The 26,800-nt window shown below is 43.9% G+C and overlaps 2 protein-coding genes across 4 annotated transcripts; one reads left to right on the forward strand and one right to left on the reverse strand.

Annotated features, from left to right (window-relative positions):
• The first annotated feature begins 1,162 nt into the window (after nt 1-1,162).
• NELFCD (negative elongation factor complex member C/D) lies at nt 1,163-16,387 on the forward strand. 3 transcript variants are annotated; one of them, XM_039498137.1, is made up of 15 exons: nt 1,163-1,314; nt 3,012-3,127; nt 3,299-3,408; nt 4,860-4,969; nt 5,433-5,540; nt 6,665-6,817; nt 8,652-8,782; nt 9,525-9,690; nt 10,203-10,337; nt 10,831-10,970; nt 12,063-12,177; nt 12,575-12,670; nt 12,889-13,029; nt 13,490-13,619; nt 14,023-16,387. In XM_039498137.1, exons 2-15 carry the CDS (start codon nt 3,096-3,098, stop codon nt 14,055-14,057), a joined length of 1,602 nt encoding a protein of 533 aa, XP_039354071.1. In that variant the 5' UTR covers nt 1,163-1,314; nt 3,012-3,095; the 3' UTR covers nt 14,058-16,387. The 3 variants fall into 3 exon arrangements, with proteins under 3 accessions (XP_039354071.1, XP_039354070.1, XP_039354069.1); XM_039498136.1 differs by lacking the exon at nt 1,163-1,314 and adding an exon at nt 1,567-1,988 and having other exon boundaries at nt 3,015-3,127; XM_039498135.1 differs by lacking the exon at nt 1,163-1,314 and adding an exon at nt 1,568-1,988.
• A 533-nt stretch (nt 16,388-16,920) lies between these two features.
• Nucleotides 16,921-25,293, reverse strand: CTSZ (cathepsin Z). Its single transcript, XM_039498139.1, has 6 exons — nt 25,065-25,293; nt 23,952-24,115; nt 20,979-21,158; nt 20,090-20,240; nt 19,631-19,793; nt 16,921-19,034 (listed from the first exon to the last, which is right to left on the reverse strand). The coding sequence occupies exons 1-6, from the start codon at nt 25,205-25,207 to the stop codon at nt 18,921-18,923; spliced, it is 915 nt and encodes a 304-aa protein (XP_039354073.1). The 5' UTR covers nt 25,208-25,293; the 3' UTR covers nt 16,921-18,920.
• Nucleotides 25,294-26,800: the final 1,507 nt, after the last annotated feature.

Consider the following 26,800-nt stretch of genomic DNA (forward strand, 5'->3'; position numbering starts at 1 on the left):
AAAGTTTTTAGAAGGTCTCTCTCTATAAGTGTATAATATATAATTAAACTATTATTGTATGTAAAGTAAATAAGGTTTTTAAAAAGTTTAAGCAGCTTCATTTAAAATGCAGAGCCCCCTGGACCACTGACCAGGACCCAGGTAATCTAAGTGCCACTGAAAATCAGCTTGTGTGACGCCTTCGGTGTAAAAAGTAAATCATGGGGATAACTTGAGTACCATTGGGATTTGGAGTCTCCCTCCCTTTATTATGGCTCTGGTTCGAGAGCATCCTAGTCTCTTTCCTCCTTATTAACACACAATCTCCACCCACAATGCTCCTTGGGTGTAAATCCTGGATCACAACCTCTTTGAGAATAACAGCAGCACCCCACACCACCTACACAAACAGCTGGCATGGCACAGAATGGAACAGTGGGCTGGGAGACAAAGATCACTGGGCAGGGGGTCCCAGGTTTTGTTTGAACAATCTCTGACCAGGTACCTGAGCCTGTGAGGTGCTGGGAACCTCCTGGGCATTAAGGGGTAACCTCTTGGAGAAGTGGGCTCATGGCTGATCTTCCAAACTTACTCTCTTGATATTCACAGACCTGCTGTTTATTAACCTGTGACTTGCTCCATCAAACCCCACATGTAGGCTTGGAAGGATTTGGTTTTTATGGGTGAATGTTGGTAAACATCAATTTCACCGTACACATACAAACACAAGAGAAAAGATTTCTATTGATCATCAACATTTATGGCTAGGCAAAGAAAGAAAAATGCTGCTTGAGAGCTTACTTGATTTTAAGGATATATACTTTGTATATTTTGGCAGGTGACATTGATCATTTAACATTTAAATTTTTAACTTTTTGAATCCTAATGTCTACTATAGCAGTTCTCAAACCGTGGGTCGCGACTCCATTTTAACAGGGTCACCAGGACAGGCATTAGATTTGCTGAGACCTGGGGCTGAAGCCCAAGCCCCACCGCTCAGGGTGGTGGGGCTCAGGTGACAGGCCCCCCACCCGAGGCTGAGGCCCTGGGGCTTCGACTTTGGCCCGCCTGCATGGGGCAGTGGGGCTCAGGGTTTGTCCTCCCGCCCCTAACTTCCCGCAACTGTGACAATGTCACTCAATAAATGTTGAGGGGGGGGGGAGTTTAAACCCCCGAGTTTTGCTCAGCTGTGAACATTTAACTAGATAAACCGGGGGAATGTTTTAAAATACGCGTCGCGCTGGGCTGGCTACAGCCCCAACCACCAGCAGCCGGCGCGGGCCGGGCCGGGCCTCCCTACGCGCGGGCTCGGCCGCTGCCTGGCGCGGTTCTGAGGTAAGTCGCGCGCCAAACGGCGGCTGACGCACCAGCTCGGCCAGCAGTGGGGCCCCGTCCTGCACGGAAAAGCACATCGGTGTCGGCCCCGCTGCGCCCCGGCTCCCGGACCCAGGCACGCAGGGCGGCCACGGCCTCCCGAGACACCGTGGGGGGTTGCGCGCCGCCCTGTGGCGGCAGCTTTCCGGCCCGGCGTGGCGCACTCAGCGCCCCGCATGGAGGGTCTGCGCCCAACAGCATCAACCGCCAGCAGCGCGGGGCCCTTTTCCGCAGTGGCTGCGGAAGGCGCCGCCCCGGGCCCTTTCTTTCCCCCGGGGCAGCGGGCACGCGCCACTCGGGGTGACCCGACCGCCGGGCGCTAGCGCCGTGATCCTGCCGCGCCGAGGAGCCTTCCTCATGGCCGCGCAGCGCAGCCCCTCCCCCCACCGCGCGCGGCCCCGGGCCCGCCCGCCTCAGCCAACGCGGCCAGGCCCAGCCCAGGCCCTGCGGCGTTTCTTCCCCGCCCAGCGCAGCGGGACCCGCCCCCTCCTGGGCCAGGCCTGGTTCGGCCGGCGGAGCCGGGCTGGGAGGCGGGGGTTTCAGTCGGAGGATCGCAGTGGAAGGCGCCCATGGAGGACACTGACTACTTCGGCGGCAGCGCGGCGGAGTGGGGGGACGATGCGGATGGCGGGGCGGTGAGAGGCGGAGTCGCGGGGTGGGGGCAGAACCGGAGCTTGGAGGGGGCGCGGGGTGAAGGGCGAGCCGGGGGGGACTGGCAGAGGGGGTGCAGTGTGGGGGGCGGAGGAAGGGGTGTTGGACAGAACCGGAGATTGGAGCCTGGCTGAGGGGTTGTGGCTGGAGGTCCCTTCTGGAGGGGGAGCAGAGGCGGGAATATTGGCTAGGGGGCTCTACCCCCCCACACACACACTTGTAAGAAGTATTCCCAGAGGCTGACTCTCCCCTTGTCCTGTCCCCACTGCTCCATCACCAAAGCCGCTTCCGTTACACATAGCAGCACAGGCTCTCCTCTTGCCATGCTGAGGGTGTGGTGTTGTGCCCTGGGTGCTCCCCAAATGTGTCTGATTGCCTGCTTCCTACTTGCTCACCCATTGGCATGGTCAGAGCAGGCACAGGGGTTCCCCTCTGTGATTTTCAGGAGTTTAAAAAAAAATGGTTTCCCCTTTGATAGCAAAGCCTGGCTGCTCTTGAGCCCCTGTCCTCTTTGGGATGAGCTCCAGGCAATCATGGTTGATCTTTAGACCCTGCCAGTCCCCTTCATGTGGCAAATACTGTAAATGTGGGGTATATTTTAAAAAATCCTATTCTTGATGGCTGCTTCTGGTGCCTGGATTTTTTCACAGTTGATGCTAAAAAAAAGTATAAAGGAAAGAGATATGTCTTGCTCCAAGAGATTTATAATTTAATGCCCAGAGTCAACAGTTGCAGTATTATTATTTAAGGTTTGATTGTGCTCACTTTCCTAAAAATACATGTTTTCCCCCTAAAAATACATTTCACCCCTAAATGTGGTAGGTGTTGAAGTAAACTCTGTTAAGAGGTTGTGCTTTCTGCTGTAGAAGGCATTTGCTGTAGGAAATCATGGTGTGTATATGCACCTTTATGGGCAACAAGCAAGATATTTAAAATGTAACTAGCACAGTAGAAGAAAAACAAATGTAAAAGAGAAATAACCACTCTGACTCTGTGTTTGTAAACAGCAGGATGATGAGTATGGAGAAGGAGAAGATGATGCTGAAGTCCAGCAAGAATGTTTGCATAAATTTTCCACTCGAGATTATATAATGGAGCCCTCTATATTTAACACTCTAAAAAGGTGAATATAAAAGAATTTGATATGTAATGATAATATGTTGCATGTAACAGAGAGTTTGAAAATGATACCTGAGCGCATTGTTCTGCCTTTACATAGGGGTGGAATACTTTCTGTTTCTTCAGTTAATTTTGAAATAACTGCCCTCCCCCCCCTTTTTAATCCCTTTGTCAGGTATTTCCAGGCAGGTGGCTCTCCAGAAAATGTTATCCAACTGCTGTCAGAGAATTATACTGCAGTGGCACAAACTGTAAATCTACTGGCAGAGTGGCTCATTCAAACAGGTACGCTACAGTGGTCTAACATTGTCCTGTGGCTGTAGTTTTTCTTCATACATCAGAAACTTCTGAACTGTTGGCAGATATAACATTGATCATACCCAAAAGGTGGTTGATGTCCAAGTTGCCATTCTATACCTAAATATATGACTAAATTCATTTTTTTGCTTTGAATCCCGATATACCTGATGAGAATATATTTTTAGTTCCACTTTTGTGTGATGATGTGGCAGCTGTCTAATAGAACACAATTGTACCCAAGGGATGAGTGAGGTAGTGTGGTGATGAACACTAAAATACTAAAATTGTAGTATGAAAGGAGCTATTGTATATTAGACTTTCTGCTTTCTGTCTATTATTTTAATCCCATGTAAAGAGACTAGTGCTTAGGTAGTGTTGTGATAGATACTCTAGAAATACCTAACATCTTATTATAGCATAACATTAATATTGATTTAACTACATTTTAGTTGCAGCCTGCTTTTTGTGGATCAGTTAAATATACAGTTTTGTAAATGTAGTTCTCAAAAGTACTGATTGAGATTGAAATTCTTTACTGTCAAACCTTCTGGGATTTCTGCAGCTCTGCCTCTGAAGGGGAAAGTTCACAATGTAAATTTTGCTGGATCTTTGCCATGGTGTAATGAAGGGGTGAAATCTACATCTTGGTAGATTCAAATGTAACTAATATGAAAAGAATACATGCACCTGTTGGAAATGTCTTAAATCACTGCAATCACAGTACAGATACTGGTTACTTAATTACACATTATTCAAAAGGATACACCTCTACCCCAATATAACGCGACCCGATATAACACGAACTTGGATATAACGTGGTAAAGCAGCGCTCCGGGGGGAGCGGGGGGGCTCCGGCGCGCTCCGGCGGATCAAAGCAAGTTTGATATAACGCGGTTTCACCTATAACACAGTAAGATTTTTTTGGCTCCCGAAGACAGCGTCATATCGGGGTAGAGGTGTACTTGGAAGGCTGGTGGGCATGTATTTGAATCTGTCATATGGGAAGCAGCTGTCTTTTAGTTTGTAGCCATGTAGGTTCACTGTCTATTCTCCATATGCTTTCTTGTGAGCAGACAAGATATTGAAACATACTTATCAGCCTATTTAGCTGTCTTGTAAATGTCAGTGCCCAGCTTGCTCACATGAGTGGAGAAGACAAGTTGAGAAGAGGATTAGTGTAACCTGCACATGTGTGCGCCTGTGTAATACAGCTGGTAGGTCTGTGTTTAGGAAAGAGAAATCCTAAATCCTTCATATCTGATCTAATATTGCTTGATATGCCTATTTTGGGTTTTGAATACTGTCTCCCTTTTTGCCTCTTAGTTAATTTGTTAGATGACTTCTGTTCTATTATTCTAATAGTCATGAGAAACTTCAAGGAGTTGCTACTACTCTGACAGTTTAGATTCCACCCAGTGACATTTCCTTCCTTGCAGGTGTTGAGCCAGTGCAGGTTCAGGAAACTGTAGAAAACCACTTGAAAAGTTTACTCATCAAACACTTTGACCCTCGGAAAGCAGATTCCATCTTTACAGAGGAAGGCGAGGTAATACATAGAATACACGTGGCCAAGTACAGACCAACTGCTCAGTGGCCAAACTCAGGGTTGCAATTGTTGGACATAATGTCTCTGAGCTCAGCTTTACGAGATTGTATCTCTTTAGACCGAGGTAAATATGGCCCTTGGATTCAAATACTGGGCAAGGAAGCTGTAGCTTCCTCTTTAATACTTTACTAAAACTAACTCTCTCTTAAAATTACTCTGCATATCTGAGAAGCCCTGTAGGTTCACTTAGACAGTGGAAACTGCTTAATGCTGAATACATTTTATTTTGTTACAAGGTTCCAGTTAGCTATTTCTCTTTCAAGACTCCTGAAATAATGCATGTAAAAATTTTACTCTGGATAAGCTTAAGCAGTAGAATCTGTTGAATTCTATAAATGTTTAGATTCAGGATTTTTATTGCACTGTACAGCAGTATTTCTTTCTGTCACTGTAATTCTTGCAGACTCCAGCCTGGCTTGAGCAAATGATAGCACATCCTACATGGAGAGATCTTTTTTACAAACTGGCTGAAGCCCATCCAGACTGCCTGATGCTTAATTTTACTGTCAAGGTAATCAATCGTGGAGTCTAATAAACAGCTTATTACTGAAACGATGATTTCTAATTCTTCTTGCATTACATGCCAACTGTAACCTTCCCCAATCTCTGTGCATTCATATTAATACTATTTATTGTATTGTTAACTCTGTGCATTTTAAAAGTCTATTTTCTATGGGAAGAATGTTGCAGACTGCATGTTAAAAATATTTTTCTTTTAGTTTGACATAACTGAATCAAGGATCAAAGACAGTAATATACATGTGTGATTTTTAATAGTAATTTGTTCCATTTCATTTGTAGGCAACCTAAACCACCCTCCTTATGACTGCCATGTGGTGGGACTTCTTTAAAGTGAGCTTGGTGATATGAAATATAATGTACTGAAATCTATAGCATTCTGGTTAGGTGAAGAGCAGGTATTTGTACAGATATCCTCAGTACAAGCTTCACCACAGCGTACCTCACCCTATTTTTAGAAGGATCACTAAGTATCAGGGGACCAATTCTTGATTTCCTCCTTTAAACCACTTGCAAGGATGCCAACAGTTATGGTGTATTTTTGTGATATAAAGGGAGACTGACCATCAACCCATTTCGTGTAGACTATAGAACAGCTGACCAATGGTTAACCTCTTTTTGTAGTGTGTCAAGAAGTAGATAGTCTCCTGGCTTGCCTGTGTGCTCCATGAATTTGTTTTGTGTAAGGTTTTACAGGTAACTTAGTGGTCCCAGATAGCGATGAGAACACTTAATTAAGAAGCTTAATTCAGTTCATGGTGATTATTATATTTTATATGAACTGCTTTAACTTTGCTTTAACAATTGATGACATTAGCAAAACCCTTCACTGAGAAGAAACGGAAAGGCATTGTTTTATATTATGTGTTGGACGTTTTATCTTTTCCCTTTCAGAAAGTACAGGGAATGTTCTATGACTTGGGTTTATCCACCTGTCCTGTTATCGTCATATTTTCAGTCAGTGTCTAGATGCTGATGATTATTTATTTGTATTACCTGGATTCCATGGAGAGTATGCAGAGACTCATTTAACGTTCTGTGCGGTGTATTTTCACCCAATCTTCCTAAGATGTGCTGAGATACAAAAATCATTTTAAGTGTTGTTTGTTGTTGTAGCTTATATCTGATGCTGGTTATCAAGGGGAAATAACCAGTGTATCAACAGCATGTCAGCAATTAGAAGTCTTTTCTCGAGTGCTACGTACTTCTCTGGCTACAATTTTAGATGGAGGGGAAGAAAACCTTGAGAAGAACCTCCCAGAGTTTGCGGTAAGTGTCTTTTTACCTTTTGTCAAAAGGAATCTCTCTGCTTCCCTGGTGATGGTGTAGAAACTTCAGTGTATCTTCAAAATGTTGTGAAATGGTTATGCAGTCTTGTTTATGGGCCCCCAGAAAAAACTGTAGACCAAGAGTTATGCATCAAAAATAGCTTTTATACTGTTCAAAGTCTTGACCACCAGGGTTTGTATGGGCCGCTGAGATGACACTTTTTGAGGTTTATTAATCTGAATAATTTGAAGGTGCAGAAGTCTAGCAGGAATTTTAGAACTCATTATGCTTTCAGCAGTATCACTAGTGTCCTGATTGACATGCTATCAGTTCACAGGGGGGTATCAGACCTGGCATAACGTAGTGCTCTGGAAAATCTAGACCCAGAAGAATGTTGGTTATGATGCAAGTCCTCAAGGCAGCAACTCTTAGAAGTTCCTCGGCAGCCAACAGTGCTTGGATTGAAGTGTTTAGGAAACTCCATTTGGGATTTGTGCATATCATTTTCTATTAATAAAATTGTAGACGTTATATGAATTTGTGTTGTCCAGGGGAGGACTGGGCAGTACAAGATGCACGTTTCTGGGGGAAAGTCTGGGACTGGGAATTTGCTGATGTTGCTCTGTTACTAAATTAAACCTCATTCATTAGGGTTAACACCTTTGGGAACATGGTAGTAAAATGCAGTTGTGTTTGTGTTGTGGCAGTGTATGTACCTTCCAGTAGGAGGGAGGGCGGGCTAATATACTTCCTCCATTATCAACCCTTTGAAGTCACCCTCGTGCAGAGAAATAAATATACTAGTTCATATTGGATTCTTCAGGGACTAACAGACAAAGGAAATACTTCTGGATAAAAGCCTGGGATTTAATCTGCATCAGGGCATTCTTCCTGTTCCAGCAAATGGACAGGAACCCTGGTTCATGGAGGGTCCCAGTGCTTAGGGGAGGATTGGAAGGACTTGGCCTACTGGGGCCTCATAAGACTGTGTGCTTGTTCTGAGCTGAAGCTCTGATGAACTTGTAACCACAAGGATGCCCCTAGATGGGGTATTAAAAGACTGCATCTGCCAAAGCCCATGTGAGAGTTGGGATGAACTCTGGTAATCTTATTAGCGTGTGTGTCTTTTATTGTTTTTAATAGGTATTCTCTTAAGAATAAAGTAGGCTTGCTTAGAAAGAACTGTGCGGTAACTTATCTCAAGCAATTGTACTGTTATCCGTCCTGAAGAGAGAGCATGCAGGTGTCCTAGGGCAACCTTTCAGTGCTAGGAATTACACAGTAAAGTCAAGGGAACTGTGTAGCCTGGGAATACCCCAATCAGAAGGGATAGAGACATGTCTGTCCATCCAAGAGAGGCAACAGATGCGGAGTGGGATGCCTGAGGGTGGGTACCCTTGGTGTACCACTGAGGGAAAATACAGATGCAGTTGCCCTGAACTGTGACAAGTGCATGTTCTTTTCTGTTAAATATTGTAGTGAGGTTTGGATAGCTTAATGCTAATTCATTCTCTAAATTTAGTGAGAGAAATACTGGACAACCAGGAGATCTGTCAGTTGGGTGAAGGAGAGAGAATTCTAAGAAGCCTTTTATGTTGGGTAGTAAAGTGAAGCAGGAACTCTAGATGTAGCTTGTCCTGGAATAGCATCACATACAAGGATGTCATTCTGTACTTGATTTTCTATGGTATCACCTTTCCATTTACATTACATCTTACTCAGTTATTTAGCACCATAACTAACCCTTGCTGCTGCTATTAAGGCAATATATTTGTTGAAGGGTGACCCAGATTTTTCACATTGGTGAATAACATCTCCCTGAACGTGTTTACAGAAAATGGTTTGCCATGGAGAACACACATATCTCTTTGCTCAGTCTATGATGTCCATATTAGCCCAAGAAGAGCAAGGTGGGTCTGCTGTGCACAGGATTGCTCAGGAAGTTCAGCGATTTGCTCATGAGAAGTAAGTCTTTGTTAATTTGTCTTTCTTACATGAGCAGAATTTCACTGGTAAAAGTATAAGTCACAAAATGTCAGCTTTGCCCATTCTTGATTGAAATAGAGAATTCCTAAATTTCTTCATCCTTCTCATAGTAGGATAAAGCTGCACAGTAAGAGAGCTGCTCAGGTAGGGTCAATAAACAAATATCTACAGAACAACAAACGATCCCTTTTTCCTGTGTTGGGATACCTGAAGTAGCCATTATGAAAGAATTAAGTAATGTCGATGTTCTGACTGTGTAAAACGTGTTAAAATACCCTATGCAAATGTTTTATTTCCTACGGTAGCCACATTAGTATTATCTCAGGGCTTGGCTACACTGCTCCCGCGGCAGCGCTTTGAAGTGCGAATGTGGTCGCGGCGCCAGCGCTGGGAGAGAGCTCTCCCAGCGCTGCAGGTACTCCACCTCCCCGTGGGGATGGCTCCCAGCGCTGGGGCACTGTTTACACTGGCGCTTTACAGCGCTGTATCTTGCGCTCAGGGGGGTGTTTTTTCACACCCCTGAGCGAGAAAGTTGCAGTGCTGTAAAGCGCCAGTGTAGCCAAGGCCTCACTGAGGAAAGGGTTCAGTCTTTAAGGCTCTCTGCACACTAGATGACAAACACTGATTATTCTATTGGTATGTTTCTGAGGCTAAAATTAACATGTTTCAGTTTCTTTATAAGAAAAATATAATGCCCATGTGTGTCTTGCTCTTTACCAAGAGGCCACGATGCTAGTCAGATTACTCTAGCCCTGGGTACTGCAGCCTCCTACCCTCGAGCATGTCAAGCGCTCGGTGCCATGTTATCCAAAGGAGCTCTGAATCCAGCAGACATCACAGTCCTGTTCAAAATGTTTACAAGCATGGACCCACCTCCAGTAGAACTGGTTCGTAGTTACCTCTTTATACTGTTAAGTTTTTCTTTTTATTTCTGTGACATAAGCATCTCAAGGCCTTACTCAGGGCTTCAGGCTCCATCGCACAAGGTGCAGTACAAGTACCAAAATAAGAAAAAATTATAAGTGCTTCCCCTTGCTAGCACTCAGTTACTCATTATGGAGACTCCTCTCATTAAGGGATACAGAAATGTGAACATGCTATTTGTAGCATCTAATTAAGAATGCTTTTACAACACTTCCCCAAAGTTAAATATGGAAAAGATCTATTAGGTTAGAGTTTTAAAAGTGACTTATAAAATTACACTGTTTAGATTTCTAACTACCTGATTATGTATGGCGTTTAAGTAATAAACAGGAAAATTTAGATATCTAAATAATAGTCTATCACTCAGCAGATAATGCATTATTGTACCCTATTCTGTGTGTGTGCACAAGATGCAGATATTTATTTGGTGCTTTTTAATCTGTTGCACTAATGAAACCCTGTGTTTCCTTCACAGATTCGAGTACCTGCCTTTCTGGACCTTTTCATGCAGTCACTATTTAAGCCAGGTGCTAAGATCAATCAGGACCATAAACACAAATATATCCACATATTAGCATATGCAGCCAGTGTAGTGGAGACATGGAAAAAGGTAATATCAGATTCTTTGACTGTGTAGAAGTTAAAGTTAATGCATTAATGTAAATATACTTAAGGAAAATCCAGGCTTCTTGTTTTAAATTCCATCATTGCTTAGGCTAAAATTGTGTGCGCCTGATTTTTCGGAGGAGTTAAATACCCCCAGCTCCAACTGAAAAAAATGGGAACTCCAGGTCTTCTGTAGATTAGGCCAGGAGAGTAAAAGTTTGGAATTAGATGTTTGGGGTTTTTTGCCATTATATCTTAGAGTAGCAATTGCAGGTCTGTGCTGTGCTAGAAAATCTGAACTCTCCTTTTAGAAGCAAATGAATTAATTTAAAATTATGAAAATTGTTTTAATACAAGAGAAACATTTTTAGTACTTTACACGCCTCTGTACTTCAGTTACTTCACAAATTATATACAGATTTCAGCATTGAGAAAGGTAAAGCTATTTGAGTCGCATCATATAATAAGTCTTTCCCTAAAATTCTGAAATATTTTAGAACAAGAGAGTGAGCATAAACAAAGATGAGCTCAAATCGACTTCAAAAGCCGTTGAAACTGTTCACAATCTGTGCTGCAACGAAAACAAAGGAGCTTCAGAGCTGGTTGCAGAGCTGAGCACCCTCTATCAGTGCATCAGGTAGGTAGAAAGTCTATTTCTAAGCTGAAACTCCTTTCTGTTAACAAGAAAGTACAATTTATATTGTAATAAAGGCAGCAAATAGTGAAAGCTGCAACTAGCTCTGTTTCGTAATTCATAATGCTACACATGTCCCTGGCTTCAGAAGATAGCTATTTAGATATTGGCTTCTGTCTGTTTTTTCTTGCTTCTCTTTCCTTTCTGTATTATGTAATATAACTGCGTATTTTTAATGAAACTCCTTCATTCTTCAAAATTGCTGTTCATGGGAAGGTCTATTTCTCAGTAATAAGTCCTGACATAATTGCTGTGTTCTGGATAGATAACTAGGCCCAAAAAGACCTTTTCTGGGAATGTTGAACTGGGAAGTTATTTCCATTTCTATTCACAGCTCACTCTTCCGGAGCAGTTGCTTCCTTGTGGGCAGTATTAGGAGTATCATCATTCTGAGCAGATATGTGAAATATCTGTCTCATGGTCACATTTGCAAGGTGTAAGCAACATTGAGGCTTCAAATATACCTCATCAGGATCAATCTGTAATCAAGTCGGCTTAGTCTACCTCCATCTTATTACTCCATTTCCCAAACTGAAATGTTCTGTACTGTAGAAGACTGTGCATTTGTACAGTTGGAAGGAGATGAATCACACCGGAGTCACTTTTTCCTACCTAATGAATCTTTCTCAGCACAAAAATCCTTACACACACGCACACACCAGTCCTTCCCCAAGTCTGAGACAGCTGATGTTGAATAGTCTGACTGGAACGTTCTTGGGCCTGCTCAGCCTTACAGTACGTTACGTGGAGAAAGCTCTTCTTGCCCACTGTGTATGGGACATACCATTCTCTGCTAAAGGAGCATCCTTGTGAAGGGAAAAGGAATTTCTCTAGGCTGAGTGTCTCCTTTTACTTTATCAGTGGAGCCTGTTGTGAACATGCTGGTAGCAGGAAGAGTATTTCTTTTCTTCTCTGAGTATTAATTCTAATCTAAGTTAAATATGAAACTTTCAGCTGATTGTAGGCGAGACTAAGACCGCACTTTAGGATGGAGTATCTAAAATCAGTTTGTCTAATGGAGCTTATTCTATTTAGGTTTCCTGTGGTGGCAATGGGTGTATTAAAGTGGGTGGACTGGACAGTGTCAGAACCACGATATTTTCAGCTTCAGACTGATCACACTCCAGTGCATTTGGCATTACTAGACGAGGTAAGACCTTAAGGGATATGTTACTGGGTGGTGATGGTAATGGCAATGTTTAGGTTTATGAGTGGAATGATTCTAAGGGCCTGATCCAAAGTCCATTGAAGTCTCACACTGGATTACATCAGTCAGTTTACTGTAACCCAGTAAACTTACTGAGATGAATCCATTTCAGTACCCCAAGTTAACTGCTTGGTACCATGAGATGGGATTTCCTGGAGCAAATCCCACGGAGTTGGCAACTCTAGCCCGCAAAGGGATGAATAGCAGTTGTACACATCCAATCCTGAAGAATTCTGTACTGAGCACTGGATCAATAACTGAAAATAAGGGTAAGCCTGCTTGAATAACTGTCTTTTAAAATACAAGTACTGGTGATCCTAACACTACCTCATGTTTGCAGATCAGCACATGCCATCAGCTGCTTCACCCCCAAGTTCTGCAACTTCTTGTCAAGCTTTTTGAAACGGAACACTCCCAGCTTGATGTCATGGAACAGGTGATACTTAGAGGATTTGTTCTTTGTTGCTCCTTATCTGTTAGACAGACTCATGATGACTGATCTTGCTGCACCAACATTCCCAGTGGAACTTGCTTCAAGAATATTATGTCATCATAAAAAGTTACTTGACAGACTGAAATAAGGATGAACAATGACACCTTTTTTTAGGTGATTCTGATTCATATGCATGGCTTTTTTTCCTCTTGTCTTTTCAGCTGGAATTGAAGAAAACCCTTCTGGACAGAATGGTTCACTTACTCAGTCGGGGATATGTCCTACCTGTCGTTGGTTATATCCGCAAGTGTCTGGAGAAACTAGACACAGACATCTCACTCATTAGATACTTTGTTACTGAGGTCAGCTGCTCACTTTTATTCATGTAGCACTTTTTGTTGGTTTTGCTTTGAAAAGGGACAACTTAACACATAACCAGATGAGATTTAATATAGGTTTTATAGCCGTTTGGATTAGACTATTGGTAGAAATTACTAACTGATGATTTTACAAATACCCGTATTTCAAGACACATCAGATTCTGAGAGAGATACTTAACACTGGACACTCACTAGGACATGGTATGCTGTTTTCAGAGGGCAGGAGTTCCTGTAGTGATCTAAACTGGTTTGTCTGCAACATCAGCAAGCTAGAGGCAGCACATGGCCGAAGCATAGCTGGAGACTAGAGGTGGTGTGAAAGAAATGTGAATTAGTAACATACCACCAGTTTGATTTAAGAGAGGAGGATAATACAAGTCAGTTGTCTCTGCCAATCACCAAACTGGAAAAGTAACCCACAGTTCTCTGTCTGACATCTCAGGTACTGGATGTGATTGCTCCTCCATATACCTCAGACTTTGTGCAGCTTTTCCTTCCAATCTTAGAGAATGAAAGCATTGCAGGCACTATTAAAACAGAAGGTGAACATGACCCTGTCACAGAATTCATAGGTAAGATGTTTGCTCCCTCCTCACTCCCTTATGTACGCCCTTACATTCTGAAGATATTTCTGGGAGGGGGATTACAGTTAATAGAATATATTATACAGGCACTATTGTGTACATTCTAGTTTCCCTTTCCTCTTAAAGACCTATGTGGAGAGAGTTTCTGTTAATCAGGGATGGCTAGATGGGACTTCTTTTGAAAGTCCTTCACTGGTGCTTCTAGAGAGGCTGCTGTATAGCAGAGCAAGTCCCTTCCTATTGCCTCCATAGCACACTCATGCCTGAGAACAAAAAGGGTCAATATGTTCCCTAGACTCAAACCAATTATATAATGTAGACATTGCACATGAAAGCGGTTATAACTAAAACAACATGCTGAACAATTTTTTTAAATCTTTTTTTCTTTAAGCTCATTGCAAATCTAACTTCATTATGGTGAACTAAGGAAGCGATAAAACAAGAATGCAGAGCACCATGAATACTGAGGTTATGGACAATCACTTCCTTGCTATGCCCACCACCAGTAGGGTTCTCTAGTTGGATAATACAATGGCAGCCAACAAGGAAGAAGTGTAGAGATGCTTGCTGATTCATATTGCACAGTAACTTTGAACTTTGTTCTGGAAGTCTTCTATTGCATCTTTGGGAAATGGTCAATCCATACATGGATTAATACTTCAGGATATTTTTATTACAAAAATCAGTTTGCCAGCCTAAGAGAAGCATGAGAAATAGTCATATTTCAAGGAATGTTTTTTGTTACTTTCACAGCTTGTAGAAATTTCTTCTACTGATCCTGTGTGTGTGTGTGTGTGTGTGTGTATGTTTATATATATACATACACAGACACACACACACACTCTCCCTCGCCACTTTTCTAGTGACTGTAACCCTGAATGCTGCAGGCTTTGATCTTGTGATTTGATGAGCACAGTTAGTCCTGTGCTGCGGAGAACCCAGAATGATTTTTCTCGTCGTTGCATTCCACAGGTGAGTGTTCTGAATATCCTACAAAATTACCTTCTGAAAAACTAGGTGTGTTGTGGAACACAAACTGAGTTGTAATAATCAAGGCTAGTTCTGTACTGATAAACAAATCCTGTGTGCAAGCAGCCTTGTTCAGAATTTTTTTTTTTAATAGATGTGTTAAACATTACTGGTAAGTTTCATTACCATGTCACAGTTGGTACTGTAGCTAAATTATCTGAATATATCTAAACATTCTTGGTGTAGCTTTTTTTTATTACTTTAGCATTTACTAATTTAGTGTGGAGATGAGCTGTGGAAATAAACCACTGAGATTCTAATTTATATTTTTATAAACAGTACTTTGACAGAGACCTCTCTTATGCTTTATATGGTTAGCCTGATTTTTTTTAAAACATAACTGTGTGGGGTGTTTTGTTATTTTGCGCACAAACACATGCAGGAAAAAAATGGGGGAGCAGAGAAGCCAAACTTGCCATGCTATTTTAAGGAATGTTGATATCTATATGCCCTAATTTCATCCAGATAAATTGCACTTGTAACTAACAAGGGGCATAAAATTGTTGTTTAGAGCGACATTCATAAAAAGAAGCCAAGCCCTCAAAGTAGCCAGATGTGTTCATGAGTCTCTGGTAATGAGATACTACAGACATGGGTGCACTAATAGACAAGATAACTTGCCATTGTTTGTGGACTCTTCTGCAGAACTGCAAGAACCTTCTTTTCTCCCAATACAAGTGGGACTCTCTATCAGACTGTAATCTGTAGTAGTTGAGTAAAGGGGACAGTGCTTCCTAAAGGGGATCGGCGTCAGTGCTGCTGCAGCAACTCTAGTTTATTACTACCATAACACTGGCCCATTGCTCAAAGGTGGTGAATCTTTTGCATAACTAGTGCTTCCTCGTTCTTGGTACTAGAGCATTCCAAAGTGCTTTGTCAACATTTAAAATACAAGGCTTCAGGCACCTCTGGGAGTATTGTAGGTAGAAGGGACACCTAACTTTAACTCTTTGCAGTCTTCCATAAGCTCCCTGTTTTCTGTCTCACCAAACAGAAGCTGTTTGTCTTTACTCTAAAAGCCTTTCATACCCACCCTACTACCATCTCTGATTTGCTATTGAGACATTGACTCCTGCCTTGGATTGACCTCCATTGTTCTCTTAACTTTCCAAGCAAGCACTTTCATGCGTTGTCCTCTCCTGCCCCTTGTGGTTGGGAGGGGCTTGCTGTAAACATCAGGATAATGACCTTGTTATCTTCCTTAAAACTCTCCTTTGCTGTGATGCCTACAAAAAATGGCTAGGCCACTGGTATGCCAACACTAGTGCTTACCATGCTGACCAATACTGTTTCCTTATTCTCACCTGTCTATAGCCATCTCTTGTCCTCTACTTAAATTGTAAGCTTTTGTTCGTTTCATACAGTGCCTAGCACAATGCACTCCGTGACATGACTGCCATATAAATAGCTTTCAAAGTGGCTAACACTTTCCATTATAAATTATTTTCAATAGCTTATAACTTTACCAAATTATAACCATTCAGCTTGCAGTTTTCCATGCTGAATGTTTTGCCCATGTTTGGAAAAAAAATCTTACCACTGTGTCACTGAGAAGCTCCATGTGTTGAAGCAGGAATTATCCTGCTCTCAGGCAAATGGTCTTTGCTGTTCATGTGAAAATCCACACATTTGGTCTCTGAAAATTCAGTTTGCATAATGTCAGTTGAGGTTTGTTAGAGGCTGGCAGCAGCGTTCAGTTAGTACTGAGTATACGCCTTCCCTGCCTGTAGCAGCTAAGCAGGATTTGCCTTGGAATTGCTACTCCTGGCAACTGGCCTGAAAGGAGAGAGAATGTTTGTTTGCATGCATTTCTGTTTCCCCCTATTGATGCCTGGGCGCTGAGGAGGAAGCAGCCTAACTCACCTGCCAGGTGGCAGAGGATAAAAGGATTTGTCATTTATTTTAAAATGCTCCTTTCCAGAAACTGGAATGGAACCCAGGATTCTTCAATCTCATCATTACTCTGCTGTCAGCAACTAGCAATGAAATCCAAGATCAGCTAGTGTACCTCCTCCCCTAGCAATGGTGGGTTCACAGAGGCAGATAGCCAACTCCTCCCCATTACTGTTAAAAAGAACCTTAAGGCTGAGGTTTCAAGAGTTAGGAAAAGTCAAAATTAGAGTTGCCCTAACAACTTACATTTTGGCCTTCAATTGAAAGGTCTGTGGTGTGGACATCAAGGGACAACCCTGCTGATGACCCATCTAGGTCACTGTGGCTTCATATTACATTTTTAGTAAACCTTAAATGTTTTTTTAAGTTAATTTTAAGAATAGCAAGGGTGAAAAGTTGAGCTTTCAAGAGTCAGGCAGTGCAGAACTGAGGTTGCCCATCCAACTTTACTTTGCATATATGAATTATGCTAACATGACCATGTAACTAGAGACTATTAATTTTGCAACCTTAATGTTTTAGTATCCTTTTTTGACAGCTAAAGGAAAGGTATTTGGCCAAGCTCACAAAGAACATCTGTCAGAACTAGGAATAGAATGTAGCTCTTGTGGCCCATCCAATACTGTATCCATGAGACCAATGTTGCATGTTCTAATATGGATCATAGGCCCCTAGCCTGTCTTCTGTATTTTGCTAGGCAACTAGTTTAGGAGACAATTTTCTCTCTCTGAGATTGAAGGTAAAGATTGGACCTAATATTACTTTATCAAAGCAGCAGCAGCAATGGTGTTAGAAATCAGTGGGACAGTGATGGAGCTAATAATTTGTAAAATAAAGCCCATGTCACAAAGAAACAACTGTAGATGAGTAATGTGCCTCAGTTGTAGGTCACAGGTGAACAATTAAACTTTTATTTAAAACAAAAGCAGCTGGCTCCTGAAATTAGAGATGTTTTAAGACATTGGAAGATCAGTTTCTTCTTAACTTGCCAAAATGGAAAACAGCAGTCTGTAGCTCCCTGCTGCCCTGTAGAGTACCTGAAATTCAGACCCTAATCTCTGTTCTAGGTAAATGTGACCTTCAGTACATACTGCAACATGTAGTAGGTTGTGGTTGATCAGCCTCTCACTCCAAGAGCAGGACCCTGGGTGACATGGGGCACTCAGTTTCTGTGCAATTGTAGGTGTCCTTAGTTCTCTCATACACATGCAATCATTAAAAGGTGGCTCTATTCCCCCACCCATCCTTCGTTAGCGCCTCCTAGTGGCATTTAACTAAAGTACAGATTCTGTTTAAACCTTGTCTGTGCCCTGCCAAGAGATGCTGCCATAGGTACCACTAAGTTAATGCTGAGAAACAAATTCCATTAAACTCTTACAATCCACTTGTGCACCCTCTAATCACTTCACATAAGAAACAATGTCAGTTTAACAACTGTGATTCAGTTAATCTTTGATATGGTTTGGGTTGTAATTTACACCATTAGGGAACTAGGCACATGAGGTTGAGTAAGCAGGAAAGAGGAAGATAACATACCATCTTTCCTTGTATGGGAAAAGCACGTGTTAAAAGCTATGTCATTAGAACCCTATTCCCATTCTCCCCCCCTTTAAAAAAAAACCCTGTCATTGTACAGAAAAATAGTACAGCCATTCAAATACCAAAGCCTAGAATTAGAGTAAAGAAAGCATCAGGCAATCACAATCAGTGCTTATATTAAACATTTTCCGGTAGTTTTAAAGAGATTTGGTTACTGTTGCATCACTTTCAATCAGATAAAAATGACAATCTGCAGTGCAACACATGCCTTAGTGAAACAATATCATGTGACTATAGGACACAGTTAAAATAGAGAACAAAAACGATTTCTGTATTTATGTAGCTCAGTGATATTTACTTTGTGTATATAATTTACAAGTCTAAACCCAAATTTTTAAAAAATCAGTCCCTCTTGCTTAGAGCAAACTTTAAAGTTTGTACTAGAAGGAAAACCTCCTTTGTTACAAGTGTAAAACAAATCTTATATATTCCTTCAGATTAAATATTGACAAGTGAGAATGATTTTTCCAATGAGAGGATTTGTACTTATAACTTCTGATAAGTTGCTTGGTAAGTACCAGGCACATAAAGCAGAGGATAAGCAAATTTGTCTTAACAGCTGCTTTTAAATATGCAGTGCAGGTTAAAAATTTAGAGGCAGTTTTTCCACTTCTAAAACATGGTGATCTGAGCTAATTCCTCTTAACTGCCTGGTCATTCTTTACTACAGAATAGTTAAACTGCCTTTTAATTAAAAAAAACAAACCCTTGATGAGGGGGGGAATAAAATTTCAAAGCCAGGAAGTACCCCATAAACCCTAGAGACAATCAAGGTAATACAGGATCCCCATAGGCACAATCCTCTTCAATAGCGAGATTGTAATCAGCTCCTTTTCCACCTTTATATGCGCTTGTCACAATCCTCAGCCAGCCCAGTTCACCCTATAGTAAATTAATTTTCATTAGTATTGGCAAAAGGTTTATAAATTAGTAACAAAGTAAATTCTGTCTCATAAGCAGTGTACTTTGGGCAGAGCAAGGGTGACTTGAGGTGAAGGCAGATCCCTGCAAAGGGTTTGAGTGGGATTTACAAAACAAGCTTATTTGAAATAGCGGTTCTCTGGTAAACTCATTTGTTTGCAGCCAGGAATTCATTTCCATATCCTACTATCCAGAGCCAAATATAGCTTTGTGATATATGGTTCCAATAGCTATTTACCACTGGCTTCAATGGGAGTTGCATACACATATGAGCGCAGCATTAGGACTTGCGGAGTTGACACCGCACAGAGGCTGGCCTGCTATTGCATTGTGTTATTCTTTGTAGTGGGGTAGCATTACATTCAGTTTAGATTTTTTTTTCCTAGTTGACAGCTGTATTAAAAATCATAGATTGAGACAACTCCTATGGCTAAGAGTTAGTTTTTTATAAACAAGCTAGTTGTACAACTTGTAATAGAAATTTCTGGAGTTTTTAAAAATGTGCATTTCATTTTGCAATCATTTTTTATCACATCCCTTCTCTCTCTCCCCCTTACCCATGGTTCGCCCCAGGAGTTACGGACAATCCAGTATTCAGTTCCATTTTCCACACCCCAGCCAGCCACAGATACAATGTGATTCACCATAGGAGAGGGGTTGTATTCAGCATAAAGTCCTCCAGTGTACGCATCCAGCCGTGCAGTAGCCATTATGCCACAACTGTAACAAGCAAAAAGAGCTTCCTCATTCAAAAATAATTGTATAGTAGACTACAAAGGAGAACAGTGTCCATCACCCACTTTTCACTTCAAATGAAAAGTTCTTAACTTACGTGGGTCTATATCATAATATATCTTGCAAAAGTTTAGCACATAGTCTTCAGAGGCTAAGGCCTGTTCTGGTGAAGAAGTGCTCAATTAGCTACATAAGGAGGCTCTGCAAACTTCATGGGATAAACAGGAAACAACTAAAAGAAAATTAACAGGATAACTCTTACCCTGTAATACTGTCTTTACCTGATTGGACCATTGGCATAGATTTCTGCCATCATTTTTTCCCTCCCACTGACAGAGCCATAGTCAGCAATTTTCCAGAGGGTGTAGTTCTTTATCACGTGGCATTCCCCAAAGGTAACACATGTTCCACACTGGTTAAACTTCTTGCATGCTATAAAGAAGCAATGACATTTGATTAACATTGCAAGCTAGTGTTTTTCTTTAGTTTAATTATTCAATGAAATAATTGTAAAAATTAATTCCTTTTGAGGGGCCATAATTAGATTAAATATAGCAAAGAAAATTGCTTGTTTCTTCAAGTTAAATAAAGCTGCAAGTTCAGATTGCTAATTAAGGCAGCCTCCGCAGTCAATATTTCAAGGTTATGTGCTATTTATCTGTTGCAGCCTTCAAACATGCTTTTCAATTGTAGGTTATAAAAATTACTTCCTGATAAGTGTCTCAGTATACAAATTATTAAATTGCTTCTGTGAAGCTACAGAAACAACTCAAGGGATTTGTTTGCAAGTAAGTATAATAGACTGAAGTTCTGCTCTGGTTACTTAAGATGACACTTCTAAATATTACTGCATGAAAGCACCGATGCACATCAGCGCCTAGCGAGTTCAGATTAGCAGCCTGCATGGTGAATGCTTGTTCAGACATGATGGCAACACACTATGCTGTCTGACTCTGGTGCAAAAAACAAACAAACCAAACACAGCTTCTCTAAGGGAACCTGCTGCTTCTAGTTAGATAGCAGGTGCTTCACTAGCAGCCAGCAGTAGGTAGAAGCAGAAAGAAATGGGTGTGTTAGCTAAATTATATTTAATTTCCTTTAAAGCGAATACCAAACCCTGCCAAATAAGAGTGAGTCGTAGCTAGGAAGGTTTGCAATCTGTTGCCATACTTTGGTCTTTGGCTTGGTAGTTGTTACAGGTCTCATCTGGAATGCCATGGTCGTGAGCGTACATCCAAACACCTGTGTGGTCTCCACCTTCGCAGGACCCTGCGTTGGCACAGTCAATAACATTCTGAACAGAGAGGTAGGCAGAAGGCCAAGCACCTTTTCTCTTAATGTTGATGCGATCTGTGGTAATAACAAAAGAACAAACAATTGGTGCTTGTTAGTTTTACTGTTGTCTGTAACTCATTACGGGCCAAATGTTTCAGCTGTGTCTCCTTAGCTGCATCTGTTAAATATCTGCAGACAGCTGTGGGTGCAAAAGCCTACAGTGGTTCATGCTAACAGAATGGCTAGGTGCCCACACCGTGACCCAACCGGAGTGGGCAAAATGATGGTGTCTGTATGTTTTGCAGGTGCAGCTAATATTTTCCATTCAAAGTTGGCTTCAGGGACAGTTATATATGGATGAACGTTTCATTTCAGTCCTTAATTAGATAAATCCTAACATCCTCTACCAGTTATGAAAGCCCTCACGTGTAACTAACGATAATACCTGGCTCTTCTATACCATGTTTCACCTACAGATCTCAAAGCTCTTTACAAAAGCTTGGAAGTATAACCATCCCTATTTTACAGATAAAGGAAAAACGGAGAGGTCAGGAGACTTGCCTCAGGTCACCAGTAACGTTGGCTGTAAATCCCAGGTCTGCCAAATGTTCTGCTAGGCTCTGAAATCTCAAATCTGCATAGACTGAGACAGCAGTGAGACCAAGGGCCAAATTTTCTGCCAGTTTATGCCCACTTGTACTTGCTTGGTTTACTCTTACTTGCTCGCCCACCTCCTTGCTTTCTCTGCTCTCCCACTTGTTTGTCTACTTAGACTGAGTCCTTTAGGGGCAGGACTTTATAACAAGCATTTGTACAATGCTTACTATGATGAGGCCATGATCCTTAGGTAATACTGCTACTCCAATCAGAATGATCATTCTAATTCTTCTCAGATGCATGAGAAGAGCTCTTTATGAAAAGTAAACACTCCTACTGCTTCTCCTGCGGCTTGAGAAAGCTTCCACTCTACTTCCCTAGAGTGACAGCAAGGAAGCAGAGATTTGACACCCCTTCTATTACTAAAGTTAAGGAATTTTGATACATTTGATTTTTTAATGTCCTGGGCACCTTTAATTTTTATCAAAACTGTAAACAAAGATGGTCAGAAACTTCAGTTGTGTTTACGCTGAAGTCCAGCTTTCTGATCTACATGGTCACCAAGCCCTGCCTGGGTATCTGCATTTTTTGATTAGTTAAAAACCTGGTTCTTCATAACTCCATCTTTGTCCCTGACTAGTTTCCCCAGCAGCTCCTACTGCCTCCAATCTAGTCTCTGTTCTGCATCTTTCGCTGTTCCTCCCTTATACTTAGTACCACTCTCCACCCCAGACACTGGTTATATATTGTATCTATCCAGATTAACAGAAACTCTGCAGGCATCTGCGTGTGTTTTGTAGAGCACTATGTACACCGGCAATGAAACCTGTACTTCTGTTTCCCTGAGTGACTGGTAGTGAGACTTCCTCTTGTTCGGTATGTCTGCTCAACCTGTATACAGTAACTTCTCACGTAACATTGTAGTTAACTTCCTGAAAAATGTGACTACATGAAATAAGCGAATCTGATTTCCCCATAAGAATGAATGTAAATGGGGAGGTTAAGTTCCAGGGAAATTTTTTTTCCATAAAGTACAGTACTATAGTTGGGAGGTGTCCCTGCCTTACCCCACACAGGCACAGCCCCCTGGCACTGCAGGCAAGAGGAGGCTGAAGGTGCTGTAGGCTAGGAGAAGCACATTGTGCAGCAGCAGCTTCCCAGGGGTGGAGGGCTCAACCCTCGGCCTGCCCACAACCCCTTCCCCCAAGCCCCCACCCTTAACCTGCTTCTTTCCCCCCTGCCCCCTTTCTTTTGCTATGCAGTACAGTATTGAGGAGGGAGGGGGAGCCTGCACACCAAGTCCTTGCTCCTCCTCCCTCCCGCATGCTGCAAGCCAGCTGATTGCCAGGGGCAGGAGGAGAGGGAAGGTGTCAATCCGTGGGATCTGCTGGTGGGTGGGAGGCACTGTGTGTGGACCAGTGTAGGGGAGCTGATGGGTGGGCTGCCAGCTGTGGACAAAGCAGGCAGCCAAATGATGTTATAGCAAAGCATTGCACAACTTTAAATGGAGCATGTTCTGTAACTGAGCAGGGACGTAAGATCGAAACAACGTTAAGTGGGGAATTACTGTAACATGCTCCCAGCCCCACGTGCATCTGTCCCACTGCTGCTGTTGCCCTGAAGAGGCAACAGAGAAACTGCTCCACCGAAAGCTAAACTCCAGCTGAGCTGCTGCCCTCACCCAAAAAGGGAAGTTACAGTGATATCATGGTTTTCACTGTATTAATAGAATAATTTGTCTACCTACTTCTGGCTTTCGGGGCTTAACTGTGACTGAATGCAAGAGGGAGAAGAGAACTGTACACTGAAGGGCATGTGACATTCCCACCCCACAAGCAATGTCCATTCTGCTAAATGTGTTTTAATCACTCCAATTTTTCCTTTTTAATCTGTGTATAATTCTAAACGAGGGAGGACACCCCTACCACAATGGAACATTCCTCCAGAAAAAAAGAATTCCCCTCCTCAGCTGCCAGTTGGGGAATTCCCGCAGCATATGCTGCCACCAAACCTGCCTTCACTTTAGAATCTTCCTTACCCTCTCCCCCGTCTGTCTTATGTAGGGCAGGAACCTTGGCCCAGATACTCAAAGCTATTTACGAGTTAGGCCCTTTGTCTTGTGCAGTGACAACCCTGAATAATGCTGATAATCCTGCAAATTGAAGATTACCCCCCTCCCAAATCAGAGATTCAGAATGTGGGGGATCCTGAAAATGGACTGGCTGCAAAGGAAACAATACCCACTAACAACAGATACCCAGTAACAAGTACCTGCTAAGGCACTGGTGCTGCCATGAGCCCAACAAGACCCACAGTACTGAGGAATGTGCTGGTTCCGAGTGGTACTGGCAAAATTGGTCCCGTTTACATTTCGCCAATCCCAGCTCGAGGGAAGTTTAGCGATGTCCAGGTACTCGTGAGGTCGAGGGTAGGTTCTATATGGAAACAAAGTAGTAAGAGTTAAGCCTGTTTCCCAGAGATGATTTTTATATTTTTTTGGGGTGGGGGGGGGGGAGAGAAATCTTCCAGTCTCACAATGATGTGTGAGAATTTCCATCCTAGCTTGAGATCACATGATAGTTCTAGTCACTATGACCTTTAATACCCTTCTATATATGGTCTTGTGACTAGTGTTAACTCAGAAACAGCTATCAGGTAGGCAGCTGAGATTAACATAAGAAATGAGAGGCCTGGCCAATGCAGCCCTTCACAGCAGTTCACATGAAACAATCCTAGGGTGACCAGATGTCCTGATTTTATAGGGACAGTCCTGATTTTTGGGTCTCTCTCTTATATAGGCTCCTATTATCCCCCACCCCGTCCTGATTTTTCACATTTGCTGTCTGGTCACCCTAAACAATCCAGACTTCATGCTGTTTTTGTTCTACTCAAAACAAAGGCTGGATTTATTGTCTCCCTTCTGCAACGCTCAGGAGTCCCGTATCAACGAATAACTTGGCTACAGTGCAAAGCCCCGTCTCCTCCCCATCCTCAAGGGTATTGAGGCACCAAATTCCCTCGGAGGAGCTGGGTCCTGGCCATTTGCCCCCAGAAAAGCAGAGAATCCTTGGCCCGGCTGCTGAAACTGGGGCTAATTGCCAACACCCCATTTCCCCGCCTCCCTAGGGGATGGGACGAGCACGGATGTTATGGAAACTAATTGGGCTGGTGAAGTTCTCGGCTGTTACCAGGGGCCACTTGGGGTCGGGGAACGCCCGCGGGTGCAGTAATGAGGGGCCGGGGCGGTCTCGGCATCACGTGGGCAGTGACATTCCGGGATTTCACCCCCAGCTGCTGCCTCCGGGCGGCTGCTGCGCTCTGCCTGCCCGGCTCGGGCAGCGCCCCTGGGCCGTTCCCGGCTTCTCCCCGGCGCCCCCCGCTCACCTGAGCCCGGGCGGCCGGCGCGGGGCCGGTTTGTAGCAGTGCTGCCCCTCCCTGAAGTGGAGGCCGGCGGCGGAGGCCGGGCAGAGGCAGCCCCAGAGCAGCAGCAGCAGCGGCGGGAGGAGATGCTGGGGCAGCCTGGCCATGCTCAGCGCCGCGGTCCTGGAGCTGCAGCTGCTTCCTGCGCGGCCGGGCCGGTTCCCCCCCGCCCCCGCCTCGGCGCGAGCATTTAAGGGCAGGTTGCGGCGCCTGAGTCAGCCAGGGGCTGGGCTCTGCCAATCCCCAGCTGCGCCCTGGGCGGGGAGGGACGAGAACCCGCGGCGCAGGAAGCGCCGGGCCCGGGGTCCGCCCGCGGGGAGGGGGCTGCGAGCGCGTGTGGCGGGCGGGGCCGGGGCGGGGGCTCCCCTGGGATTCGCGTCCGGCCTCGCCGCTAATCCCAGCCTCGGAGCCCTGCCAGCAGCACCGCCCGGCGCCCCCGCAATCTCGGCGCTGTTCGGTTGCTCAAGCAGGCGCCTGCCCCCTGCCGGAGTTCCGGGCATCTGCAGGCCTAGAGGCACGGGGTCCTGAGAGCTCTGCAGCCGGTTCCCCCCTCTCCTCCCCCGCCTTGAGCGATCATACCGCGAGCCTTTCTCTTAATAAACTTGCAGGAGCGTCTGGTATCAGTTTGGGATCTGCCCAGAAAGTGCCTTGTGCTAGGGTCGGATGTTTTTTCACTGGGAAGGTCGGTTGCCCCCAGGCTGCCTACAGAAACACTTAGTCATTTCCACTACATGCATCCCACGTGGGTATTCACCCATGAAAGTTCATGCTGTTAGTCTATAAGGTGCCACAGGACGCTCTGCTGCTTTTACAGAAACACTGAGGCTCCTGCCTGCGTAAATCCTTAACCAGGGCTGGCTCCAGGCACCAGCACAGCAAGCAGGTCCCTGGGGCGGCCAACGCGGCATGTCCGGGAATTCGGCGGCGGGCCCCTCAGCCCCTCTCAGAGGGAAGGACCTGCTGCCGAATTGCCATAGAAGAATAAAGCAGCGCGGCAGAGATCGTGATCGCGGCTTCTTTTTTTTCCCGCCGCTTGGGGCGGCAAAACCCCTGGAGCCAGCCCTGTCCTTAACTATGTTCTTTAAGACGTATTTCCATTAAGGCCCTGATCCTGCACGAAGTGTGCATGTGCCTAACTTTATGCACTGAGAGTAATGCGGCTGAAATCTTCGCAGGATCGCAGTCCAAACACAGGAGGGTTTTTTTTCAAACTTTTTTTTCTGGCAACCCAGTTGAAGAAAATTGTTGATGCCCATGATCCAAGGGAGGAAGGGAGGGAGGAAGGGATAGCTCAGTGGTTTGAACATTGGCCTGCTAAACCGAGGGTTGTGAGTTCAATCCTTGAGGGGGCCACTTAGGGAACTGGTGTAAAGATCTGTCTGGGGATTGGTCCTGCTTTGAGCAGGGGGTTGGACTAGATACCTCCTGAGGTCCCTTCCAACCCTGATATTCTATGATTCTATGGTGGGAGGAGGCTCAGGACTGGGGTAAAGGGTTGGGGTGAAGGATGGGGGTCACGGCTCTGGGTGCAGAGTCTGGGGTGGGTCAGGGATGAGGGGTTGGGGGTGCAGGAAGGGGCTCTGGGTTGGTGGGGGCTCAGGGCTAGGGCAGGGGAGTGGGGCACAGGCTACCTCAGGTGGCTCCTGGTCAGCAGCGCCTGGTCAGCAGCGGAGTGGCTGTCCTGGCACGGTGGACTACAC

The sequence above is a fragment of the Mauremys reevesii genome, linkage group 13 (genome assembly GCF_016161935.1).
Source record: "Mauremys reevesii isolate NIE-2019 linkage group 13, ASM1616193v1, whole genome shotgun sequence".
NCBI classification, from domain to species: Eukaryota; Metazoa; Chordata; order Testudines; family Geoemydidae; genus Mauremys; species Mauremys reevesii.

Excerpts from the sequence above, each read along its gene's own strand:
- NELFCD (XM_039498135.1), top strand. The coding sequence starts at position 1,923 with ATGGAGGACACTGACTACTTCGGCGGCAGCGCGGCGGAGTGGGGGGAC. Across the intron at positions 3,128-3,298 it reads ATATTTAACACTCTAAAAAG|GTATTTCCAGGCAGGTGGCT; the intron begins GTGAATATAAAA and ends TCCCTTTGTCAG. Across the intron at positions 10,971-12,062 it reads ACCCTCTATCAGTGCATCAG|GTTTCCTGTGGTGGCAATGG; the intron begins GTAGGTAGAAAG and ends TATTCTATTTAG.
- CTSZ (XM_039498139.1), bottom strand. The coding sequence starts at position 25,207 with ATGGCCAGGCTGCCCCAGCATCTCCTCCCGCCGCTGCTGCTGCTGCTC. Across the intron at positions 21,159-23,951 it reads CAGCACCAGTGCCTTAGCAG|ATCGCATCAACATTAAGAGA; the intron begins GTACTTGTTACT and ends TTATTACCACAG. Across the intron at positions 19,794-20,089 it reads TATGCCAATGGTCCAATCAG|TTGTGGCATAATGGCTACTG; the intron begins GTAAAGACAGTA and ends TGCTTGTTACAG.